General features: G+C 45.6%; 2 protein-coding genes and 1 long non-coding RNA gene across 4 annotated transcripts; 2 read left to right on the top strand and 1 right to left on the bottom strand.

Annotated features, from left to right (window-relative positions):
- Positions 1-1,403: 1,403 nt before the first annotated feature.
- On the bottom strand, positions 1,404-5,970 carry LOC105419757 (uncharacterized protein F13E9.13, mitochondrial-like). Its single transcript, XM_029832269.1, has 6 exons — positions 5,566-5,970; positions 4,880-4,962; positions 4,622-4,802; positions 4,394-4,544; positions 4,105-4,232; positions 1,404-1,661 (listed from the first exon to the last, which is right to left on the bottom strand). The coding sequence occupies exons 1-6, from the start codon at positions 5,858-5,860 to the stop codon at positions 1,468-1,470; spliced, it is 1,032 nt and encodes a 343-aa protein (XP_029688129.1). The 5' UTR covers positions 5,861-5,970; the 3' UTR covers positions 1,404-1,467.
- On the top strand, positions 5,767-11,423 carry LOC101065632 (G1/S-specific cyclin-E1-like). Of its 2 annotated transcripts, none has more exons than XM_029832268.1 (12): positions 5,767-5,874; positions 6,987-7,036; positions 7,222-7,300; positions 7,554-7,619; positions 7,709-7,872; positions 8,427-8,562; positions 8,710-8,856; positions 8,950-9,045; positions 9,197-9,331; positions 9,594-9,705; positions 9,781-9,938; positions 10,570-11,423. In XM_029832268.1, the coding sequence occupies exons 2-12, from the start codon at positions 7,023-7,025 to the stop codon at positions 10,768-10,770; spliced, it is 1,308 nt and encodes a 435-aa protein (XP_029688128.1). In that variant the 5' UTR covers positions 5,767-5,874; positions 6,987-7,022; the 3' UTR covers positions 10,771-11,423. The 2 variants fall into 2 exon arrangements, with proteins under 2 accessions (XP_029688128.1, XP_029688127.1); XM_029832267.1 differs by lacking the exon at positions 5,767-5,874 and adding an exon at positions 6,175-6,480.
- A 6,121-nt stretch (positions 11,424-17,544) lies between these two features.
- Positions 17,545-20,104, top strand: LOC115248486 (uncharacterized). The gene is made up of 3 exons (XR_003887346.1): positions 17,545-17,566; positions 19,045-19,212; positions 20,044-20,104. It is a non-coding gene; the product is annotated as an uncharacterized lncRNA (long non-coding RNA).
- The last annotated feature ends 5,287 nt before the right edge of the window (positions 20,105-25,391 follow it).

Raw genomic sequence — 25,391 nt, 5'->3', positions numbered from 1 at the left:
AGCTTCTCCTCCGCCACAGCTCCTCCTCCACAGCTCCTCCTCCTCCTCCACAGCTTCTCCTCCACCACAGCTCCTCCACAGCTTCTCCTCCTCCACAGCTCCTCCTCCTCCACAGCTCCTCCACAGCCCCTCCTCCACCACAGCTCCTCCTCCTCCACAGCTCCTCCACAGCCCCTCCTCCACCACAGCTCCTCCTCCTCTACAGCTTCTCCTCCACCACAGCTCCTCCACAGCCCCTCCTCCACAGCTTCTCCTCCTCTACAGCTCTTCCTCCACCACAGCTCCTCCACAGCCCCTCCTCCACAGCTTCTCCTCCTCTACAGCTTCTCCTCCACCACAGCTCCTCCACAGCCCCTCCTCCACAGCTTCTCCTCCTCTACAGCTCTTCCTCCACCACAGCTCCTCCACAGCCCCTCCTCCACAGCTCCTCCTCCTCTACAGCTTCTCCTCCACCACAGCTCCTCCACAGCCCCTCCTCCACAGCTCCTCCTCCTCTACAGCTTCTCCTCCACCACAGCTCCTCCACAGCCCCTCCTCCACAGCTTCTCCTCCTCTACAGCTCTTCCTCCACCACAGCTCCTCCTCCTCCTAGATCATTGGTAGATCATTGGACCTGTTTGGTACCAGCAGTAGATCACTGGACCTGTTTGGTACCAGCAGTAGATCATTGGACCTGTTTGGTACCAGCAGTAGATAACTGGACCTGTTTGGTACCAGCAGTAGATCATTGGACCTGTTTGGTACCAGCAGTAGATCATTGCTCCTCCTGAACCCTCTGATGTCACCGGTGTATCTAGAGAGTGGAGTAACTCTAATTTTAGATCCTGTTGCTCAGTCTCCAGGTTCCCCACAGCGCTGCTGAGCTCCTCCCCATCAAAGACTTGTCCACCACAGCAGCGTCCTCCAGTGTCCTCTGCACTGCCTCCTGTTGGGTCCCCACCAACACGATGTCCTCGTGAAGCTCTGACAGCCTCAACCTGCCGCAGCTCTGGACAGGACCTGTGATCTGGACCTGTGATCTGGACCTGTGATCTGGACCCGTCTGCATGCTTTGACCTCCTGTAGTTCTCCACATGGAAGAAGGAAATCCAACGGTAATTACTGTGATGTCCTACTGGTGGACACTGTCCCAGTGGGACGTCTTCAGCTCTATTCTGTTTGTTCTTATTAGTCTGCTTGATGTGAACGTAGTCTTTAGTTTTCCCAGTGAATCATTTCTGTTTTTAACCAAAGTTGAACAAAGATTTGCTAAACTACTGTTCATCTTTTGTGTGCTGATGTTTATAACATGTTTATTACCAGCGGTTATTCAGATGTATCCAGATGTCGTCTTCATCTGACTTGTTTTTATTTAGGTGTGTGTATTCACAAAATGTACAAAAATACAACTTTTCACAAAAGCGGCTGGTTTAAGAGTTTTACTGAGGTGTAATAAGCGGTGTAATAAGCAGTGTAATAAGCGGCTGGTTACAGATGTTGGAGGCTGTTTCTCTTTTCCATCAACCTCTTCACTCGCTGGGGGGCGACTGCGTTGGCCCAGTGGCCTCCTTCTTTGAAATGGGAACCGATGATCATCCCATTTGCATCAACGTAGCGTTCCAGGTTGTCGTGGGTCACCCCAGAACCAATCAGAACCGGGATTCTCACGGACTGGGAAACGGCTGGAAAGGAAAAAGAGGTTAAAGTAAGGCTAAAGGGAGCCAGGCTGGATCGTTAAACTAGAATAATTTAACATTTAATTTGACCTATACCAGGACAATAGAACTGGACATCTCCATATTAGAACCAGCACCAGTAATAATTAGTAACATAAGTAACAGTTATTAATACCATAAGTAACAGTTATTAATACCATAAGTAACAGTTATTAATAACATAAGTAACAATTATTAATAACATAAGTAACAATTATTAATACCATAAATAACAATTATTAATAACATACGTAACAGTTATTAATACCATAAGTAACAGTTATTAATACCATAAATAACTGTTATTAATACCATAAGTAACAGTTATTAATACAGTAAGTAACAGTTATTAATACCATAAGTAACAGTTAATAATACTGTAAGTAACAGTTAATAATACTGTAAGTAACAGTTAATAATAACAAATAACAGTTATTAATACCATAAGTAACAGTTAATACCATAAGTAACAGTTATTAATACAGTAAGTAACAGTTATTAATACCATAAGTAACAGTTATTAATACCATAAGTAAGTTAATAATACTGTAAGTAACAGTTAATAATACTGTAAGTAACAGTTAATAATAACAAATAACAGTTATTAATACCATAAGTAACAGTTATTAATACCATAAGTAACAGTTACTAATACCATAAGTAACAGTTATTAATAACATAAGTAACAGTTATTAATAACATAAAGCATGTAGCTGAAGCTGGGTCAAAGTGCAGGAAGTGCAGTCAGCCACCATCTTGCATTAATCCAACGCCTGTTAAATGTTTACACAGCAGGATGTTGCATCAGGGAATCTGCCTGAAATAGAAGCAGAGGCTGATAGGAGAGAGGTTCGAGTCCCTCAGACCCGCTGACCTTCTACAGATCTACAGAAATCCACTGGACCACCAGGGTTCAAATACAGGTTTTTAAGCCCAAATCCTCTCTCTCTATAGCCGACTTTCTAAGAAGCCAGCAGCTTTTCAGACTGCACATTTGAAAATGACATTTTACTATATTTTATTATAGTTAGTTAGGGGTTGGATGGGTTTGTTAAGGGTTAGGCTAATTAGAGTTATGGTTAGGGGTTAAGGGTTAGGCTGGTTAGGGGTAGGGGTAGCGTTAGGGTTGAGGTTAGCGGTAGGAGTAGGGGTGGGGCATGGTTAGGGTTACAGTTAGGGTTAAGGGTAGGGATATGGTTAGGGTTTAAGGGTTAGGCCGGTTAGGGGTAGGGGTAGCGTTAGGGTTGAGGTTAGGGGTAGGAGTATGGTTAGGGTTAGGGTTACAGTTAGGGTTAAGGGTAGGGATACAGTTAGGGTTGGGGTTAGGGTTTAAGGGTTAGGCCGGTCAGGAGTAGGGGTATGGTTAGGGGCATGGTTAGGGGTAGGGTTAGGGTTACAGTTAGGGTTAAGGGCAGGGGTACGGTTAGGGTTGGGGTTAGGGTTTAAGGGTTAGGCCGGTTAGGGGTAGGGGTACGGTTAGGGTTGGGGTTAGGGGCATGGTTAAGGTTAGGGTTACAGTTAGGGGTACGGTTAGGGGCATGGTTAGGGTTAGGGTTACAGTTAGAGTTAAGGGTAGGGGTACGGTTAGGGTTGGGGTTAGGGGTAGGGTAAGGGGCATGGTTAAGGTTAGGGTTACAGTTAGGGGTACGGTTAGAGTTGGGGTTAGGGGCATGGTTAGGGATAGGGTTAGGGTTACAGTTAGGCTTAAGGGTAGGGGTCGGGGTAGTGTTAGGGTTCTCCCTGTGGTCTGAGCTTGGACCAAGGTTGATTGAAGGGTTTGATTGGAACTATCAACCAGCAGCCATTCTGTTATCTAACCTTAGTCTTCATGTGAACCTGACTGGAGACTGTAAGAGTCTGCTGTAAGTCTGTAACTCTTGTAGTAGTCGGAGGTGTCTTGGGTCAGTACAGGAGAACAGAATTGCACATCCACCATTTTCTTCCCATTCCCAGATAAAGGCTTTAACTTAAGCTCAGGATTATTTTTATCCTTGTATGTTTCAGTAACCTGTTCTGTGTGTTTGTCTCCCTTGTAAAATTGCATCTGAACACTTTATGAAAATGATTGTAATCAAATATTACTTATCATTTCTATCTACAAAATACAGCACACACAAATATAACATTCGGTGGTTCCCTCTAGCGGCGCAATAGAGTAATGCATTAAATTCAACCCCAGCTGTGACACAAAAACAAGCTTAAAAGTGGCAACTCTGGAAGAAGAATTGAATGGAAGTTTTGTTTGTTAAATTAGAATAATGAACCTGTATTTTAATGTAACAGCACATTTACTGTATTAAAAACAAAAATATTTATAACTCTAAGAATATATTATAAAGGGAGACGCTAGCAGTGGCGTGAAGCGTGAGGCTACAGGATAAAAGCGCGACATGCGCGACGTGCGCCGTACCTCTGAGCTCCTCGGGGTTAGCCTGCTCTCCAGTCGCTGCTCCTGTGATGATGACCCCATCAGAGAGGAAGAACTCGGCTGCGCGTGCCGTCTCCTCGATGCTCACGTCTGATGTCAGAGCATGAGAGCTGTGAGAACGCACACATATAACGCACGTGAAACACATGCTGGAGGAATCTCCCGTGAGCGGGGGACACCTGGAGGTCCGGCGCGTGTGAAATCCTCCCAATCACGTCACGAACATCCTGCGATATCACGGCTGGTGCTCAGGTGGGTTCCGGCCCCTTACCTGTGCTTCTTTTTGATATCGGTGAAGATCAGCACACGATCCGCTCCGATGTTTTTGCGATATCTCAGTAAATCCCCAGCGCAGGCGTCCAGGAGACCCTCGTCTGCCACATGAGAGAAGACGAAACCCTCGGCCCTGATGAAATCCAGACCTGCGACCATCCAAACATTGTCTGAAAGAGTCTCTTTAAAGGTGTAAAAGCATCTCTAGACACTTCCAAGAGTGAACCTGAAGCGAGAGCGACAGCCAGCGCCTGCTGGTTAGCAGAGGACAGTATTTGGACTCCGAGGGGCAGAGAGGGACACACACTCCTCACACCACTACACACAGCCGTCATGCACGCCACCACCTCAGGGCCCAAGGACAGAGAATAGGGGACATCATGCATGTTCTCCACCATGATGGCATCCTGAAAGAGGTCGCGGAGCAACACTTGGACGGTTGGTTGAAGGGAAAAACGTTCCAATGTGCCTCGGAAATACTCACAATCCCAGAATCCCGGTAGATGGTTGCCTCCCTGCAGGCCTCATCCACAATCTGGGACATTGTCATGCAGCCCAGCGGAGTTCCTTTAATGGAGCAAAACTTCCTTTAATGGAGCAACAGTGTTTTAGATGGAGGACTACTTATTTGAGTTCAAGTGGAACTTTAATGTGCAGTATAATTAACAGAACATTGTTTCGGTTTAGTCATGTATTTATTCTACAAGTGTGTTTTTTGTTTTTGTTTTAAAAAAGCACAGAAATATATGGTGTCATATTGCTCACATACATTACTCAGGTAGCATATTTAAATGTAATTCCAGGGTCTCTTACAGTCAAATGTTACTGAGCCGAGTCCAACACATGACACTCCACATTTTTAATAACGTTCAATACAGAAGGTTCAACTTTTCTATCAAATATCCAATCAAATGTTTTTGTCAAGTTTGGCCTCCGACTGTTTGTTCTGTCCAAAATATACAGCAAGAGGTTGGAAGGTTAAAATCCCAGGAATGTAGCACTCTAATGGACAACACGTGTCTGTAACTAACTAAATTAGTATCGTGCAAATATCGCTATCAAATATCACATCTAACTAGCTTTCTAGAAAAAACTAATCCAGTAGCTTGCTAGTAAAATGATCTTAACCAATTCAACCAGCACTTCCACAGGTTAGTATATCTAGATTACCTGGCAGTGCTTTGACGTGTATCATCCCGATAACCACGGATTTTAAACGCCCAAATAATTCCATAAACTTCACGTTGGCCATTTTTCCCGGGTGAACACGTGTCTGTGCAAAGGTCGCGTTCTCTAAATCACAACACAGAGCAAACAACAAGGTGCCAGGACGGCACCGGGGTTCGTGTCCCCTGCACCTGAGCCCAGGAGCCGCACGTGTTCGCGTCCAACTGGGCCGTCGGGTTCCGATCCCGAAGCGTCGCAGAACATTGGAAGAATAATCGCGGGAAGAAATGGCAGCCATGAGGGAAACGAGCGGCAAGCTAACACTTTGACTTTATTTGGCGGCTAATTAGTCGATGCGGCGACGGTGACAACGCGCCACAACCGCGCGCTGAGCACCACGCGCGCATAGACTGCACGACCCGCGGGCGTAATCGCGGCATTTTGCTTTATTTCAGCTTTGATCTGAAGCGGTACGGCTTTGTTTACATCTGACGGACTAGCCACGCGGTACCCGAGCATTTCCGGTTGGGACGCCCCGCCCCTGCAGCTGTCACCGGCCGCGGCCACGCCTCCTCGTGTTAAACGTAATTATTTCTTTTCTTTGGCGTCGAATTCGCGGCTCGTATCGAACGCCGTCGTCTTTCCGGTGGCGCAGGTGTGAGGCGTCGACGGTCCGGGGACATTTAAGCGGCCAAAGCGGCGGCGAAGCCGGAGGTTTAGCGCCAAGTTGGAGGCGGCTCCTCCCCCGCGTTGATGCTTCCAGTCATCTGTTTCCTACAAGGCGCCAGCTCAGAGGAACTAGCCCGGCCTGGACACACACGCTCACACAACCCCGAAGAAAAGGCGCCCGATTCCACGCACATCCCGCCGTTCTTTAAAAACTGGAATCAGAGTGAACTTCAAGGAGCCGATCTTGAGGTACGCGGATGGGTTAAATTACTGGCAGGCGGCGACGCGCGGATAGCTTCGGCTTTTGCAACTAAATGAAATGTCGAAAGCGGTCTAAGTTGGAAATTGGGTGCATCAAAGGTCTCCGAGGGGGGGACGGAAGCCAGGGCGCCCTTGTTAGCGGCGTGTCGGTGCTTTCTCCGGGGTTCGAGGCTCCGGGCGTCCGCGCTGTGCCCTCGGTTCGGCCATTATGTGGCGAGTCACTCTTCCAAAGTTGGAGGCAGAAAAATAACCCCCTTCCCCTCCGAAAGGATCCAACTAGCGTCACGGCCCGGCTAAGGTGGCCTCTGCTCTTGGCCCTTGAGCAGTATCGAAGGCAGATTTTCACCAATTGTCACTTTTGCGGGACTTTAAGCTCGCTCGCCGTGCGCGTTTGGCCGCGCTAAGCCGAGTTGGGCTTTGTCAGGAGGGACTTGGGTGTGGGGGTTGGGACTTGTTCAGAAAGCAAAATGCAACAATCTTCATCTCGTCCACAGGTTTGCTGCGGACACACGCACGTCCCACCGACTAGAATGCGGGAACAGCGGTGAGTTTGCTGCGTGTTTCCTGACTTTAAAGGGGAAACTTGCGGCGGCTTTAGCCTGCCCCAGTTAGCCTGCCGCCTCTCTGGAGCTACAAGTTCACACTATTAGCATGTTCTCCGGAGCTTGCTGCCATCTTCCGCTGTTTGGGGAGACTAATAGGTGTGTTTTTGATGCTCTCTCGGTGCAGAGAAGAGACACAAGCCCAGACTGTTGCTGCCGAAGCGCCCAAAGAGCGACCGAGGAAGAGGAAGGCAGATGTTGCTATTGTGAGTCGCCTCAAAGGCTCCAGGACCAACATGCAAATGCTCTTTTTCATATTTCAGCTGCATGCTGATGAGGACTTTCTCCAGCCCAAGAAAGCTTAGTGAATAAAAACGCCCGGCCTATTTAATCTGTGTATGTGTGTGTGTATAATTCTAGAATTCTTCTTGACGCAAAGCCTGGATCATTAATGGTTTAATGGCTGCTGGAATTATTCATTTGCTCTGTGCTTTTGTTCACTCCATCCTTAATTTTCAGTATTTGCAAGACTTGGACGATGACGAGGTGGCAGAGATGACGAAGAAGAAGCAGCGCGACTGCGAGGTAACCTGGGTTCATGCTCGCCGTCCACCCACTGACCTGCGCACGTCTCCGTGGACGCTCGTTTCATGTCATTTCTCTGTTCTATGAAGCTGGGCTGGAATCCTGATCCTGGGTATGCAAGTCCTCACAGGTGGATCCCCACACCGGATCACGAAGAAGACCAACCGGTTGCTCTGAACGCAGGATTTCCCCACTATAACTTTAGCAGCATATTTACAACGCCCGTGCGCTGTGCCCCGCTGCCCGCCCTGGGGTGAGTGATGTGTGGTGTGCTGAAATGATCATTATTGTTATTATTATTGTTGTTGTTGCTGCCACCATTTCTCCCTGAAATGGTCGTTTCTGTTCCAACACGTCCGTCACGTCCGTCGTCCCAGCGCTGCTGCTAACGGCTGCGTCTTCAAATGTAAAGATAAATAGGCTAAACATTATCAGGTAAAAGTGGAGAACTATGCTACATTCAGCAGCTCATTCATATAATAACGGCTCTGTTAGCATCTCAAAGAAGGTTTAAACGGAGCTGGGCCGCGCTCATGCACCGGGGGGGGGAGAAGATCCTGATGGAGGTGATCCTGTCATCAGGACACCAGGTCCAACCCCCCCGGGAGCACCTGTGTTTTTCTTTATTGTCCTTATTATGTCCTCTTAGACATGAAAATAGGTTGAGTCGTGTAGGATCCGTCCTGCCCAAACACGTCTGGGTCCGACTGGTGTTGCCGTCTGGTTTTTGTTCTCCACCTTCTGTGTTTTTAAGGCCTTCACCTTATTCAGGATGTCACCGTTGTTCTCTTGTGCTTCTCTGACCAGTTGGGCCAGCAAAGATGTGGTGTGGAGCAACATGTTGGAGAAAGATAAGGCCTACACCAGAGATGTCCACATGATGGAGAAACACCCTCATCTGCAGCCCAAGATGAGGGCGATCCTCCTGGACTGGCTGATGGAGGTCTGTGGTCCGGCTCATGATCTCCAGACACATGTTTGAGGAGACAAATGTGTTCAATATGTGAAAGTCTGGACCCAGAAGGTGGTTGGGAGGGGCTCAGGCTGAAGCTAGCTGGTAGCTGAGAGGGTTGTTGTGCTGCCGTGGTAGGTGAGCGAAGTGTACAAGCTGCACAGGGAGACCTACCACCTGGCCCAGGACTACTTTGATCGCTTCATGGCCACCCAGAGGAACGTCTTCAAGTCAACGTTGCAGCTCATCGGCATCACCTGCCTCTTCATCGCTGCCAAAGTGGAGGTAAGGAGCTCTGATGCTGCCGGGCCCCCTTTGAGGGCTCTGCCTCCGAGTCTGGTGCGGGCGGTTCTTCATGGTTCTGTTCACCTCCTTTAGGAGATGTATCCACCAAAGGTCCACCAGTTTGCCTACGTTACAGATGAAGCTTGTACAGAGGATGAAATCCTCAGCATGGAGATCATCATCATGATGGTGCGTAGAGACGCTCCTCCAGGAACTGGATATTTGTTGCTTCCCTACAGAGCTCCTTATCCGAAAGCCTCATCCTTTGATTGGTTCACGTTAGAACCTCTGAATGGAGCAGAACCATTCCACACACTCACGATCCCTTCTGCTGTTGCAGGAGCTGAAATGGAGCCTGAGTCCTCAGACTCCCGTCTCCTGGCTCAACGTTTACATGCAGGTGGCCTATCTGAAGGAGACGGACGAGCTGCTTCTGCCCAGATACCCCCAGGAGACCTTCACGCAGATCGCACAGGTGCCCTCTCTTTCAGTGACGCATGTTTGGCTAAATTGTTCCGTCTGCCTCCTGGATGGCGTTCAGCCTTTGACCATGTGAGGACCCTCTGGTCCCTCTGATTGAGGTGACCTGGGTCTGAGCGCTGAAGGTCCAAACCCAGAACTGCTTCTTGTTAGCAAAGCTTGGCGAACATACTGGAGGAAGCCAAGAATCTGGGCCTGCAGGTGCTGCAGAGGTGTTAGCGCGCGTTAGGTTTGAGCCGTCTCCTGTCTCTCGCCAGCTGCTGGACTTGTGCCTGCTGGACGTGCGCTGCCTGGAGTTTTCCAACGGCGTCCTCGCGGCTTCGGCCTTGTTCCACTTCTCGTCCCTGGAGCTGGTGGAAGCCGTCTCTGGTAGGAACGGTAACGCGGTGCGCTGAAGGGCGGCGCCGTTTCCTGTCTGACCCGTCCGCTCTCGTCTGTCTGCAGCGCTGAAGCGGGCGGAGCTGGAGGAGTGCGTGAGGTGGATGGTTCCTTTTGCCATGGCGCTACGGGAGGTCGGCGGCGCCTCCTTGAAAAGCTTCCCGGGAATCCCTGAAGATGACGTGCACAACATCCAGACCCACGCTTCCTACATGGCCTGGCTGGTGAGCTCGGTTCTTCAGCAGAACTTCATGCACAGAGCACATAGAAGTATTTACCCTATTTTCCAGACTATAAGTCGCACTTTTTTTCATAGTTTGTCAGGGGGGGCGACTTAAATAAATACATTCGTTATTTTCACACTGACAACCACAAGAGGGCGCTCTATGCATGTGTACCTGAGGAACGAGTTCCTTTAGCGACGCAGAAGAAGCGAAGAATTTTCCCCCAAAATGCGACTTATAGTCCAGTGCGACTTATATATCTATTTTTCTTCTTTATTATGCTTTTTTTGGCTCCTGCGACTTAAACTCCGGAGCGGCCTATAGTCCAGAAAACACGGCACATCAGTTTTGAACACATTTAGACCTTTAAGCTAACTGAAGGAGACTTTTCTCAATGACCTTCAGGCTAATGAACAGTTTGTTGCGCAGCATCGTGGTCCACTAACCTCCGGTCCCCACAAAAGCTCTGAAGCTCAAACCCAAGATGGAAACATTCAAGCCTTTTCTCACTTTTGAGTGAAATGAGCCAAATATCCAACAAAAGTGTCCCTTTAAAAGGGCGTCTTGGTCCGGAACGTTGCTCCAGAGAAGACGCTCCGGCTCCCTCTGAGCAGAGTCTGTCTCGTTGCAGGACAAGGCCTACTCTTACCAGGACGTGGACTTGGAGCAGCACGGCAACCACCCCGTCCCTTCAGGCATCCTCACGCCGCCGCTCAGCAGCGAAAAGACTGACGAGCCGGTCCGGGCGGACGCGTTAAAGATCCGACCGCGGATGTGTCCGGCGTCCCCGCAACAGTCTCAGGGGGACGCGGCGCGGACGGATGAAGCCTGACGAGCTCGACCCGGAGAGGAGCCCGGAGGGCTCATTTCAGGGGCGGAGTCACGTAAAATGAAATGATTATTATTATTGTTTTAAACTGGTGTTCCTGCACACGGTGGCTGTTTTAGGGACGGAAACAAAGAAATGATGCCTGTCCTGACAGGAAGGGACAGTTTGTGATGGGACGCCTCACGGTTCTTTTAAACATGGGTCACAACCATCCTTTCATATAACGGCGGTCAGTTTTAGTTTTTTCTATGCAGAGGCCAAACTGAACGGACGTTATATGAAGCCCGGGGTGCATCCGTAGCCTAATTTGCCCAAAACCATTCCTAGGGTCTGTTTGGCTCTAATTGCTGCTATAAAGTGGGCTTTGCATTGTCTGTGTGTGTGTGTGTGCGTGCGTGTGTGTGTGGAAATGTTGTTTTTGATCCTACACTTTTTAACGGATTGGACATGAGTGACGGTGCGTTTAGGGACCAGTAGCTTGGCTACGTAAATGGACACATGAATCAGTCAAGCTTCAGAAGCTAAAATGTTGATTGTATTTAACTCTTATTTTATTCCCAGTTTGTCTCCTTTCACCAAATGTCAAGTTTGGATTTTACTTTTTGAAAATAAAATGCTGCTATATATTTTTTTTCCATTAAAGGCAGTTCCTCAGGTCTTGTTTTCAACTCGTGGTCGATCGCGCTGGAATCATCGACGGCCAGCGAGAGAATTTATTGGTTTTTGCTCTCAAGCAGATGTTAAATTTAGTGCTAATTTACTCTACGATACAGAAGTGCAAATTAAACCGGCTATTAGAATATAGCTGGGGGGAGGGGAGAGGAGGGGGGGGGGGGGAGCATAACTAAGATGTGACCTAATGATTAGACGACCCCCTAAGTATGATAATTTGTCTGTCTATGATAGTAACTGGAACTACAGAATTAGTAACAATAAGCTTTTTCAAAGAGGAAGGTTTTAAGTCTGATCTTAAAGTAGCGATGGAGTCAGCCTCCCGTACCTGGACAGGGAGCTGGTTCCATAGCAGGGGGGGCTGGACAGGGAGCTGGTTCCATAGCAGGGGGGCCTGGACAGGGAGCTGGTTCCACAGCAGGGGGGCCTGGTAGCTAAATGCTCGGCCCCCCATTCTACTCCTAGAGACTCTGGGAACCACAAGTAGACCAGCATTCTGAGAGCGGAGCGGTCTATTGGGCTGGTAAGGTGTCACTAGCTCCTCCAGGTAGGATGGAGCTAGGCCTCTGAGGACCTGGTAGGTCAGAAGAAGGGTTTTAAAAATGAGTTCCCAAGAACTTTACAGATCAAAGGAAGGTTGGATATTGGCCTATAATTTGCTAACACATCAGGATCCAGTGATGGTTTTTTAAGCAACGGCTTAATCACTGCCACCTTGTAGGACCGGGGTCCATAACCTGACACTAAAGAACCATTGATCTGGTCCAGGATAGAACTGCCTATCAGTGGTAAAACATCCTTCAACAGGTGTGTTGGGATGGGATCTAAAGGACACATGGTGGTCTTGGATTTCTGAATTAGTGATGACGCCTCAGGAAAATATACAGGGCTGAAGGAGTTTAAGGACTCTTTGGAGAACCTGTATGTTCCCACAGTCAGCACATCTGGTGATGGTCCAGTTGTTGGGATGGCCTGGGATCAGCACAGGGATCACTTCCTTAAACTTAGCTACAGCATTATCTGAGAGACATCTGCTATAGTCAGACTGAGCTCTGAGCATAGAAGAATCCTTAATCATAAATGTGAAAGTGATCAAAGAATGGTCTGACAGGAGTGGGTTCTGAGGGAACACTGACACATGTTCTACCTCAACACCATAAGTCAGGACTAGATCTAGGGTGTGGTTGAAGCCATGAGTTGGTTGGTTTATCTGCTGGAGGAAACCAACTGACTCAAGGAATGAGATGAAGCCATTTCTAAATTTGGCATTTACAACATCTACAATCTGGTGGTTTACTTTGGGTTTTATTGTTTCTACATCAAAAATCCAAACATAGAACATAAACAATGATTATACTGTAAAATAAAACTGTTGAAGACAGGATGTGACGCTGTGGAGGTCAGGATGTAGAGGAGGAGGAGGAGGAGAAGGAGGAGGAGCTGTGGAATTGTTGTTTAATTCATTTTTTCCAGAACCTCATCTTTTTCCTGATCCATCCACAAAAGCTTTTTTTCTTTTGCTTCTTTGATACTTGAAGCTGCAGAAAAGAGAGATTGTGTTTTAGATTTCACTGAACATCATCTGAAATCTTCTGGAAGAGGAACAAAGGCGAAAGCATCTCACCTCAAGTTGGAGGATCGCTTCAGAGAGCCTCTGGATCTCCTCTTTGGTCTTTGCCTCCTCGTGTTGCCTGAAACGTTGGCTCTCCTGGAACTTGTGCTCCAGCTCTTCGTTCATCTGGACCCATGTCTGAGCGGTCCTCTCCCACCGCTGATGAACATCAGCCAGCATCCTGTTAAAGTTCTCTTCTTTAACCACCAGCTGCTGCTTCATCAACTCTTCTTTTTGCAGGATCTTCTCATGATATTTTTGTTTCTCTTCATCAAGTACTTTCTGGAACTTTTTTTCTTCCAGAAAGAGCTGCTGCCTCATGGCCTCTTTCTCTTCATGAGATCTTTGCCTTTCTTCCTGCAGCTTCCTCTCAAATTCCTCCTGGATCACCAGGAGCTTCTGATTCAGGCCTTCCTCCTGCTCCATCAGCTCTCTCCTGTGTGTCTCCTCGTTCTCCTGCTGCTGGCTGTGGAGGGTTTCCTCCAGAGAAGCACATTTCAGCTCGCTCTCCTTCAGAGCAGCTTGTGTGCTGTTCAGCAGGGTCAGGGCCTCCACATGGGCCACAGTTCTCATTTGTCGCCTCTTCACTACCCTGCTGAGCTGCTCCTCCTTCTCAGCCAGGGCTTCTCTGAGCTGCTGGACCTCTTCCCTCCAAGTCTCCATGGATGATTCTTGCTTCAGCTGCTGGGTTCCTCTCTGTGCCATTGATGCGTCTGCTGGTCACCAGTGTGGTACAAGAGTGTCGAGCTCCTCAGGCGTGTGCTGATGAGGTAGAGCTGATGTGTTTGATCTGCCAGTTCAGTTTGATCCTTTGATTTCATTGATCTGATATGAAAGAACAATGTTGACATCAATGACATAAAGGAGACATCAATGACATAATGGAGACATCAATGACATAAAGGAGATCAAAGACAAAAATGCCAACTTAAGATAAAGTTGGAGGGTTCTGTTCCCTCAGCTGAGGGTTCTGTTCCCTCAGCTGAGGGTTCTGTTCCCTCTAGCCTTACGAGGGCCTTCTTGTGAACTACCAGACAGTCTTTCCAGGCTACATGACAGCTGTCTATTTTACAAGAATGCCACTTCCTTTCCAGTCTTGGCACTTTCTGCTTGAGGGTCCTGATGTGTGAATTATACCAGGGGCCACACCTCCTCTGATTTACTATTTTCTTTTTCACACTCTAAAAATTGTGATCAATGATTACTTAAAAAAAATGATGGAAACAAAGTGACACGTAATATAATTGAGTAGATTTTAATAACTGCAACTTTTAGTAAAAAGTATTGAATAAATTATCTACATTTAAACTAAAAAAAACAAGTGCAGGTTAATGAATGCAATAGTTAAAATGTGTTGGATTTATTAATAGTAGCCAAAAAGATGAGTTATATACCCAGGAAATATTAAGCAAATACAAATCACTTTCAAAAGGAAAATTGATTTATGTTTGCTAATTATCTGAATAAAAGTAATTAAGATTTACTAAATATTTGGGGAAAGATGATTAACTGATTATTTAGCTGAAACTGATTTATATTCATCAGTTATCTCAGCAAAATTGAAAGAAAAGTATTAAATATCTGGACAGAAATAATTGAGATCCACTCAATAAAATAAATGATATCTACTTATATTTCAGCAAATTGTTCCTAAACTCAACACATTTACACCGTTATTGTTATACATCTATAACTAAATAAATTGTTTAAATTCAACTTAGAGTTGCAATCACAGGACTTCAAATCCATTCAATAATACTGAATGTCACTTTGTTGCCATATTTTCTTGACGTATTATCCACTCAGTATCGTGCAGTCTTGCTACTACAGAGTAACCCAGTTGGTTAACAGATCACCAAGCAGAAAAGAACAGCAGGTCAACATTTATTTCAGAACTGTGTCTATAACCATTTTTTACATCTTCTCCCATTATTCATTTGTGCAATTATAAATTCCTCAGTGAAAAACCTGGAACATTTGATGACCTCAGTCTGAGCTCAACAGTGGAGCTAAAATGAAGCCAATAGCATATTTCTCCTCCAAACTTGACTCTGTAGCACAGGGGTCACCAACCTTTCTGAGACGGAGAGCTACTTCCTGGGTACTGAATCATGTGAAGGGCCACCAGTCTGATACACACTTCTGAAATAGCCAATTTGCTCAATTTACCTTCAACTCAATGTCATTATTAATAGTTAATGATATTCATCTCTGCAAAGACACTGATCATGTTAATGATTTCTCACAATCAATATTGTGACGGCTCTGTCGTGCCTCACTGTTGTCGGGGCTGGCTGGAAGAGCAATTCCCTGGCTGACCTGCAGGGGGAGTGCCAAGCGTTTCCAGTCGACCCAGCATGTTCACCTGCTCACCTGTGGCCCATCTGCTGGGATTGGCTGCCTGACGGGGTCCAGGTATAAAACCTGTCTGGAGAGCGTCGAGGAGGCCCCTCTCGTCCTCTCTGGTGTGCTGCAGTGGAGTTCGTCAGATGAGCCCGGAGCTCGTCACGGCCGCAGGAGTTTGGAGTTTCCGTCTTTGTGACTATTTGGACTTTTCTGTTTTATATTCCACTGGGTTCTTTAATAAATGTTATGTTGGGTTGAAAATCCTCATCGTTGGTCTCCCCATTTGTATGTCATGGCTACTGTGAGCCAAGTATTCGTGACAATATCAACAATGATTTAACAAGATCGGGAACAGATGAATGTCAATATGCAACACTTTATTTCTATATTTTGTCTTAGTGCAAGTGTTTTTCAAATTGAAATAAATGTTGAAAACCATTTTAAAATGATCACTTCTCCAACAGTCCTAGGAAATCACAATGTCCCATTTTTACCAGCCACTGACATTTTTTAACAAATCATGAATTACTTTGCACCACGTTTGTACAAATAATAAATCACGTAAAATACAAAAATAAACTTTCAGATTTTAAAATAAATCTGATTACGTTTTGAACTTCACACAGAGTAACCCAGTTGGTCTGCAGATTTTTTCACATGAACATTTTAACCTAAACAATTGTCACATTTTACAAACACATGTAACAAATTCTGAAGGAGACACCAAATCTGGTGTCCGTTTCTTTGTCCGTTGGGGGGAGCCTGGCGTTGCTGCGGTTACCAGTGTGTTGTCCTCTGGTGGGGAACTTGACAGTGCAGCTCTGAGTGAGTCTGGCAGATGTGCATCAGTGAGGCGTCTTCTGTGTTGGTTCTTGATGAAGTTCCTGTCAGAAAAGGCTGATTCACAAAGAGAGGTCGAACCAAAAAGGCTTGCAACCTCCATAGCTGCTGTACATACACCACTGTACTTTTCTGTGTCAACAAGGCACCAAAAGTTTGGTGCAGCCTGAGAGGCTTTGAGCTGCAGCTCATTTCACAATGTTCCAATTTCAATTAGCATCTGTGCAGCATCCAGGCTGAAGGTTGCACTGAACTGCTGAGCAATGCATGATATGTCCACGTTCATGAAAGGGTTAGAAATGAAGGACACACATGGCTCAAGCTGATCCAGGTCCCAAAACCTGTTCTCAAACTCTTGCCCAAGTCTTTTTATGAGCTGAGAGCACTTTTCTGCGCTTTAGTCCAAAGCCTCACATGCAGAAGCGTTGTCTCTCAGCACCATCTGCACAGAGGGGAAGTGCAGCACCTTTTGTCTGGAAATGCACAGAGAAAATGTTCATCTTGGCTTTAGATGCATTTACAGCACTGATCCTATCAGCAACAGTCTCACCTTTGCCTTGCAGCTCCCAGTTCAAACTGTTCCGTTTCCCAGTAATGTCCGTTAAAAATGCAAGGTCCAGTGTCCAGTCAGTGTCCTCCAGCAGGGCGGCGTCTTCCCCTCTGGACTGCATGAACTCTTTTATTTCAATCAAAAGGGACAAAAAAGGAAGCAAAATCCATCCCCTGCTGAGCCATCGGATTTCTGTGTGTAGGAGCAGGTCACCATATTCAGTTGGCAGCTCCACTGGGGAACAATTTGAAAATATCCTGTTGAAATTGTTCTAAATTATTCTGATTAAAAATAAAATTGGCACGCTGATTCCAAAATTACAGTCATTCCCCCCCCAGCCCGTCAAGTTTTGAAAGCTTCTCCTCCAGATCAGCAAATTTCCCCTAATGAGCTGGAGTCAGACTGGCCAGCTGATGACAACTGGATCAGCTCCGTTGGTGCCGTCACCATTAAGAGGTGTGTGCAGCCCCCAAAAGGTCACTACTGTCAATATCCTATAGGGACACTTTGAACCAGAGGGGATCCTATAGATCAAAAAGTTGACCCAGTTTGATTCCGCACCCAAAAACGAACATCTGTCAGACGAACTCCAGTTGTTTCCCAGTATTTCAGTTAAAACGTGGACCAAATTGTTCTGAAGAGAGGCGCCTGTGCTGGATATGACGCGATCAAAACACAAACACGTGACGTGTTGAGGAGGAAGAAGCGAAAGTGAAAGTTCTCAACTTCGGGCTCCATCTTGAGTGACCGAGCCCTGATGGAAAACCTCTAATATTCAGGTAGCATTTGGTTCTTTCACTGCTGTCGTCTCGAATCAATGTTCCGCTGCGAGATGCGGCTTAATAAGCTGCGTGTGCGCAATGAGCGTGCGCGTGTTTCGGACGCACATTGCGGCTGGTCGACGGGAATGTTGTGACGGATGATCAAACTTTGTAGCGTGTTTCCTCTAACTGCGTGTTTCGCTAACCCTGAGCCAACATTTTAGAGGTTGAGGAAGCACATTTTAATACTCACAATAAGTCACAATATTATTTGCAGTTAGTGGGAAAATCCACGGAAAGAGGGACACAAACGCGACAGTTTTAGCCTCCTCTCTTTGTCCCTCCACCAGGGGGACAATCAATCCTTTATTTTAAAAAGGAGAGTATGTAAAGAGGGAGAGATCAAGGCATTCCATTTGATTGTTTTAACAACTGGTTCTTTGTGGAATATGAATTTGTTATTATGGATTTATGAAATGTGTTCTGTTTTGAATGAAGCAGTCAAGAAAACGAAAGGAAACCTAAACCCATGGTGTTTTGATATTTTTGGTCCTGTACATGTGGTCAGATCAGATTAGTCTGAGCAGAATTGGGTCTTTTTTGCCCTTTGCTGTGTGTCATCTATTCTATTCAGCATGTTGGGTTGCTTGACTTCTGTTGGGTCGTGGCAACTTGATCATCACTTCTGAGATATTGACACCTTTTTCCTGAGGCTGGCTCCAATGCTGCCAACACACCTGGCCATGGATATGGTGGGACTTCTGTGATGAGTGGGGTCAGAGGTGGTGGACAAGCTCTGCTCCAAAACAAGCTTGCTAGATATGTTTGGGATCTCCTCCGCCACAACCAGCAGCTGCAACTAGTAGCTGTGCACGCCATGCAGAGTTTTGACCTCTGGGTCAGGCTACAGATGTTTTTTCCAGCACCATCATGTGTTGGTGAGAAACATGATGCGCCTGATCAAAAAAGCTGCTTGTAATCTGACAGACGAGCCATGATGAGATGTCAAGGTGCGTTGTTGAAAATGAAGATCCTCTTCTTGGAATCCTGTCTGAGATGACAGAAGATGACGCTGCATTTGACCCACTTTGATGATGTGATGACGTATTTCTGTTTAGTTTTGAATGCATTCTCATCTTATTTGTTGAATTTAATGTTGAGAACTGACATCTTGAAAGAATTTAGGTTTTCTCGTAAACCATAACCGGATAAAAAATGATTTCATTTGTATTTGTGTGCGTCCGTCTAATGCCACCGCACCTTTTGAAACACCCAGGAGAAACATTTTTTCCACAACTATTTTATGTTTAACATGGTGTAAACTTTTAAGATGTCCCAAAACGTTTTTCCAATATATATGTGGCCTGTATGATGTACAGGGTGACATCATATAATAGATTTGGATGTGAATGAGCCGACAATACGTCATTGGACAGACCTCTGCTTGTCTTCATGCTGAGAATCATGTTCTTTAATCTTCTTTTCTGTGTCAGCAGACTGTTCCTGCTTAACCGTTTAGACTCACATTTAAAAATGAGCGAATGTGTGATGGAAGAGGAAGAGAGAGCAGAGTCCACAGTGTCCAGCTGTGTGTCCATGAAGAGCGACTGGTCCAAAGACGAACCTTACAACTTCGGTATTGGACCTCAAGGATCACCTTTAAAGTAAGGTTTTCTGAACCACATAACTCTGCCTTAGAACATTTCACAACCATACAAAACATCATTTTGTGGGTATTAGCCTCCACTATCGTGAAAAATGAAAGTAATGAAACGGTGCACCAACATGTCAGGCGTTCGCTCCCATTAACTCCCATGTTAATTTTAGTGTGGTAAATCTTTTAAAACTGAAAATTGCTTGTGTTTTTAACTGGTCATTTCTCCTACATGGGTTAACATCATCTCACAAAAATTCCTAGGCATATATTTTAAAGTTTCCCAACAATATCCATCATTGCAGAGTGCTCCAGCTCTCCATTTAGATACGGATGGGTAAGACATGGCAGGTCTGTGCAGCTTGTTCTGCCACACTGTTCCACCACATGTCATGAAAATTCATTAAAAAGTCTATTTATAAGGCTCCTGGTTCTAATAAACCCATAGACAACAATATCAGTCATTTCTAAATGGTTGAAATAAGCTTTTGAATACGCGTGACCTCTGTGCTATTTAATGATCAGTTTCAGAGACCAGACGACTGTATTTGGAGCATAAATGTAGAACTTTTGTTCTATTCTATGAGTTTATATTCCTGATTTGGCACTTTTATTTTTAACATAAATTCACAATGAGGAAAAGCCACTAAACACTTAGATCAAATACACTTTTCTCCAACTAAACGAGCTTGTTAGAACGTAAATAACTTTATATTTTTTGCTCAGTGTTCATTCAATCTTCAACTGTCAGAGCAAACTGAAAGTAGAAGTGAACGCAGCCTTTCTTAGGTGTTGCTAACGCCCAGTAGACATGTATAACCACTATTCCCATTTTTGACAGGCATCAGAAACGGTCTGCTTCCATTGGAGATTCCTCCTGTCCCGAGGGTGAAAAGAAACGGAGAACTGAACTGCAGACCGCCGACCTGAACAACAGCGTCTCACGTAAGCTCGTACATTTGTATTTATAAGATACTTTTGGGTCGGAATAAAGGAACAACTTGTGTATTTACAATGTGCAAGAGAAGATCCAGAGAGCACTTGTTTGGTTCCACTGGAACCCCTGGACCCTCTTCAGACCTTCCTAAATGCTTAGACAGTATTTAGCAACATTTAGTCATTTAGTTGTGGAAAGTGTTAAAGAGTTGAAGGCAGGTGACCTTTACAGGACAATGGGTCTGCTGAGTATGATGTGTTTGGAGAAGGTTTGATGTGTTTTTCTAAATATCATCCAGCTTTTACCAGCTGTTTAGTCCAAGCAAACTCTTGGAAGACATGGAAATGGTTGTTATAGACTAAATTACATTGAAACCCAATGAAATAAAAGAATAGGTGTACATAAGAAGACATAACATTTCAAACTGACAGTAAGATGGGTCATGACCCGACTGTTGCTTCTATCATTCAATCATGACAGAATATTTTCCAGTTGAGGACATCTGTGTTACTGCTGTAGATGACAATTGTAAAAGGATTTAAAAGATTGTTTGTTTTAGAGGGTGGTGAACTGCAGGAGGTGATAGAAGGTCATAAGATCAGTCTGAAGAGAAGATGTGAACATGTGACTGAAGGAACTCATGAAGCAGGAAGTGGAACCCTGCTGAACAAGATCTACACTGAGCTCTACATCACTGAGGGACAAAGTGAGGAGGTGGACACACAACATGAGGTGAGACAGCTTGAGAGAACCTCCAAGAAGAACATCCAGGACACTCCAATCAAGTGCCAGGACATCTTCAAAGTCTTATCTGAGCAACAGAGACACATCAGAGTGGTTCTGACCAACGGTGTCGCCGGCGTTGGAAAAACCTTCTCAGTGCAGAAGTTCAGTCTGGACTGGGCAGAAGGTTTGGAGAACCAAGACATCAGTCTGGTGCTTCCGCTCTCATGGAGGGAGCTGAACTTGATCAGAGATGAGCAGCACAGTCTTCTCTCACTGCTTCATGTTTTCCATCCAACATTACAGAAGATCAGAGCAGAAGATCTGACTGTCTGGAAACTTCTGTTCATCTTTGATGGCCTAGATGAAAGCAGATTTTCACTGGATTTCAACAAGCATCAGGTCATCTCTGATGTCACACAAGTATCGTCAGTTGGTGTGCTCCTGGTGAACCTCATCCAGGGGAACCTGCTTCTCTCAGCTCTCATCTGGATCACCTCCAGACCTGCAGCAGCCCATCAGATTCCTCCCTCGTGTGTTGACAGGATCACAGAAGTACGAGGCTTCACTGACTCCCAGAAGGAGGAGTACTTCAGGAGGAGGTTCAGTGATGAAGATCTGTCCAAGAGAATCATCTCACACATCAAGGCCTCCAGGAGCCTCCACATCATGTGTCTGATCCCAGTTTTCTGCTGGATCACTGCTATAGTTCTGGAGGACATGATGACCAGAGACCAGAGAGGAGAGCTGCCCCAAACCCTGACTGACCTCTACTCACACTTCCTGATGGTTCAGATAAAAAGGAAGAAGCAGAAGTATGGAGGAAAGCAGAGACCAGAGGAACTGACTGAGGCTGATAAAAAACTCCTTCTGAAGTTGGGGTGGCTGGCGTTTGAACATCTGGAGAAAGGAAACATCATGTTCTACTCAGAAGACCTGGAGCAATGTGGACTGGACGTCTCCGAGGTGTCGGTGTACTCAGGAGTTTGTACAGAGATCTTCAAGAGAGATAGTGTGATCTTCCAGAAATCAGTCTACTGCTTTGTTCATCTGAGCATTCAGGAGTTTCTGGCTGCCGTCTACATGTTCCACCGTTACACCTGGAAAGACAAAGTGGTTATGAATCAGTTCCTAAAATATTCTAAACCAAAACACTTTTTCCGGGTTGCTCGGTTGTATAATTACGGTCCAGTCACATCTCTTAATGGCTTCCTCAGGAGAGCACTCATGAAATCTCTCAAAAGTGAAAATGGCCACCTGGACTTGTTTGTTCGCTTCCTTCATGGTCTCTCTCTGGAGTCCAATCAGAGGATCTTGGGTGGACTGTTGGATCAGAGGGACAGCCCCCCAGAAACCATCCAGAAGATCCTCAACAACCTGAAGTGGGAGAACAGTGATGAAATCTCCCCAGACAGAAGCATCAACATCTTCCACTGTCTGATGGAGATGAAGGATCAGTCAGTCCATCAGGAGATCCAAGAGTTCCTGAAGTCAGAGAAGAAATCAGTGAGGGAACTGTCAGTGATCCACTGTTCAGCTCTGGCCTACCTGCTGCAGATGTCAGAGGAGGTTCTGGATGAGCTGAACCTGCAGCAGTACAACACCTCAGAGGAGGGACGACGTCGCCTGATTCCAGCTGTGAGGAACTGCAGGAAGGTCGTGTAAGTAAAGATTTTTGGGGCCGGACATCGGCGTTTAAATCAAGCGAGTGGATCATGTCAGGTAGCAATACCCCCTCCAGTGGTCATTCCTTCAATTCTTTATCTCCATTGCAGCGTCCATAAATTAAAAACAACAACAATTCATCCAGAAATGTTCAACACTGGCTGGATATAAGTTCAAAGGTCAATCCAGACAAACCAACATAAGGCAGGAATAATAGGAGCCACAAGTTAACTGACTATCATGAAATTACTGTCATGTCATTAAATCACTTTTGTTTGTTTGTATACATCGTATTCTAACGACAGAAAAACACATTTTAACTAATGACACGTGACTATTTTGCTTCATTTGTTCAACGTAAAAACAGCCGGCCTCGTTGGTTTAAATGGGTGTTTTAGGTCTTTGTGGCGGTTCCGTTTGGAGCCTTTATGTGACCCACAAAGTTGTTTGAGCCTTTCCACACCCGTTAGGTGGCAACTTCATCACTAGCAACAAAAGGTGCCGTGAAAATGATTTGAAGGGAAACAGGCAGATAGAACAGAAGCTGAGGGCAATCGATGCAACCAGAGACTCTGATGTCATCGATCGGATCGCTGAATTAAGACTTGACGCACCATCGTACAAATTGGATGAAATGCAAAATATCCAAAGAGCCGATAGACAGATAAAAAGATGCACGTTTCTTTAAACCATTTGCTACAATCATTTTAAATATTGAGTAATTATGAGCTGTTCTAAAATAAGACAAATGTTGAGAATAATTCAGTTGCATTTCAGATCTGATGGTCGTTCAAACTGTTGCTCTACGGTGTTGAATTTAGCTTTTCCAGGAAATGAGCTACATTTGTGTTGAGGTAGATTCTCAGATAAGTTGATTAGAAATCCCAAAGTTTGACTCACTATTTTTGTTTCATACACAACAGACTGGCTGTTAGTTTTCTTTCAACGAGTGATTGTGAAGTTGTGGCCTCAGCAATGACGTCAAACCCTTCTCATCTACGGGAGCTGGACTTAAGCAGGAACCAAAGCCTGACAGATGCCGGAGTAAAGTTACTGTCTTCTGCAATGATGCATCCAAACTGCAGACTGGAGACGCTCAGGTCAGGAGGCCTCTGTTGGTCTTTTCTAAATTTCTTTACATTTTCTGCTTTTCTCTTCATTTTCTGATTCAGAAATGTGTTTTTATTTGCCCCATTTATTCCTTTCCCAGGCTGAGACACTGCAGGTTATCAGAGATCAGCTGTGACTCTCTGGCCTCGGCGCTGAGGTCCAATCCCTCCCATCTGAGGGTTCTGGACCTGAGTGGGAACCAGCTGAAGGATCCAGGAGTGAAGCTGCTCTGTGGTGCTCTCCAGGATCCTCTCTGTGAGCTGGAGACCCTCAGGTCAGTCAGAGATGATCCAGTACTTTCCCAGGTGTAACTAGTTAGACAATAAATGTTTCCATGTTTGATCTTTGTTATAAACGTAGTGTTACAGTTCTCAGAAAAAAGACCACACAGGACAGATTTGCAGTATTAAATTGGTTGTGGAAATCTGTCCCATGTGAGGATGGTCATCAATCACTAGAAAGGAAGTATCAGTTGTAGATTTGTCTTGTTTTATTTTAGGCTGGCCACAAAACCGCCCAAACATTCAGACCAATCAAAAATGGTTCTTCCTGTCTTTTAAAGATCAGAAGGAAAACTAGAAACCCCAAAAGAAAGCTGCTGCAGTGTGCCATGCCCCTTCTCTACTGAGAAAAGCCATCCCAAAAAAGAGAAAAGCCCAAGTGTGAAGTGAGCAACCTGTTAAACCTTGGTACCGAAAGCCTGCAGTCATTCTCATCTTAGGTGGCTTCATTCCAGCCAGAAGCCCAAACCTGCCTCCCTCTTAAAGGGGCAGCAGGTCAGTCCAACCACAGAAACCTTCATGAAGATCTGAAGCTTTCAGCATCCACAATTGTTGCACCTCACTTCCATTGGAGTCCAAATCAGAAGTCAACACGTTGATTCTACACCGATTCTACACAATGCAACCATTTTAAAAAGGTTTCCATCCATAAGTTTTCACACATTTTTATAGAAATCTGTTTGTTCATCGCCTCCTTCTTTTGTAATGGTCATTAAAGAAAATGACCTTATTGAAGTTTTTCTCCTCACAAATATGACTTTCTATGAACGATGCAATAAATGCAGCTTGCAATCTAAGACAATATGGAAGTATGTGTATATAATAGTAGTGGAAGTAGCTCATAAAATAATACATTTGCTCTTCTCATCGAATCTTTCTGTGTTATTAAAGAAAAACCTGCTCTTAGTCAACAACATCTAAGACATCAACCAAAAATCCTAATTTTATACAATCTAATAGAAAACAGTCGAGAAGACTCTTTCTGCAGAGACACTGGTGGCAGGAATGCAGAAGTATCACCTGCTCAACTTGGACGGTGGAGCAGAAACCACCAGCTGAGAAGGTCCTCAGCGAGAGGAAGTGGTGGAGAACCATAAAACTTGCTAAGCTCCACCTCAGCTCCAGAGACGGGCTGAGCTGGAGCTGTGGCACCAGGTATCGCCCAGAAGAGCCTCCAACAAACAAGCTCTTCTCTTGGGAGGAGAGGGCTTTGAATCTCAGCTCAGTGTGCTTGTCTCTAGTAGGTGGCAGCTGCACCTTTTCCTGAGCTCCTTGTTGATGCCCTGAGGGGAATTGATGCTCCTGCAATGTTTTCTGGCAGCATTGAGCTTGCAGTGGGGCAATCAAACACACTGTGGGGGGGCTCTCTTTCCTTCTCTCACCTGGAGAACAAGTGACACCAGCTGCCAATCATTGTTGGAGAAATGTGCAGTCAGGGGAACTATGCGTCCAGACTATAGCCACCCTTCCAGC

The sequence above is a fragment of the Takifugu rubripes genome, unplaced genomic scaffold (genome assembly GCF_901000725.2).
Source record: "Takifugu rubripes unplaced genomic scaffold, fTakRub1.2, whole genome shotgun sequence".
Lineage (NCBI taxonomy): Eukaryota > Metazoa > Chordata > Actinopteri > Tetraodontiformes > Tetraodontidae > Takifugu > Takifugu rubripes.
Note: the sequence above shows the minus strand (reverse complement) of the source record. Positions and strands in the feature narration are given on the sequence as shown.

Coding starts and splice junctions, on each gene's coding strand:
- LOC105419757 (XM_029832269.1), bottom strand. CDS start 5,860: ATGGCTGCCATTTCTTCCCGCGATTATTCTTCCAATGTTCTGCGACGC. Junction 4,803..4,879: donor TCTACCGGGATTCTGGGATT/GTGAGTATTTCC, acceptor GACCTCTTTCAG/GATGCCATCATGGTGGAGAA. Junction 1,662..4,104: donor TAACCCCGAGGAGCTCAGAG/GTACGGCGCACG, acceptor TTTCCTTTCCAG/CCGTTTCCCAGTCCGTGAGA.
- LOC101065632 (XM_029832267.1), top strand. CDS start 6,316: ATGCTTCCAGTCATCTGTTTCCTACAAGGCGCCAGCTCAGAGGAACTA. Junction 7,873..8,426: donor GCCCCGCTGCCCGCCCTGGG/GTGAGTGATGTG, acceptor TTCTCTGACCAG/TTGGGCCAGCAAAGATGTGG. Junction 9,332..9,593: donor CCTTCACGCAGATCGCACAG/GTGCCCTCTCTT, acceptor GTCTCTCGCCAG/CTGCTGGACTTGTGCCTGCT.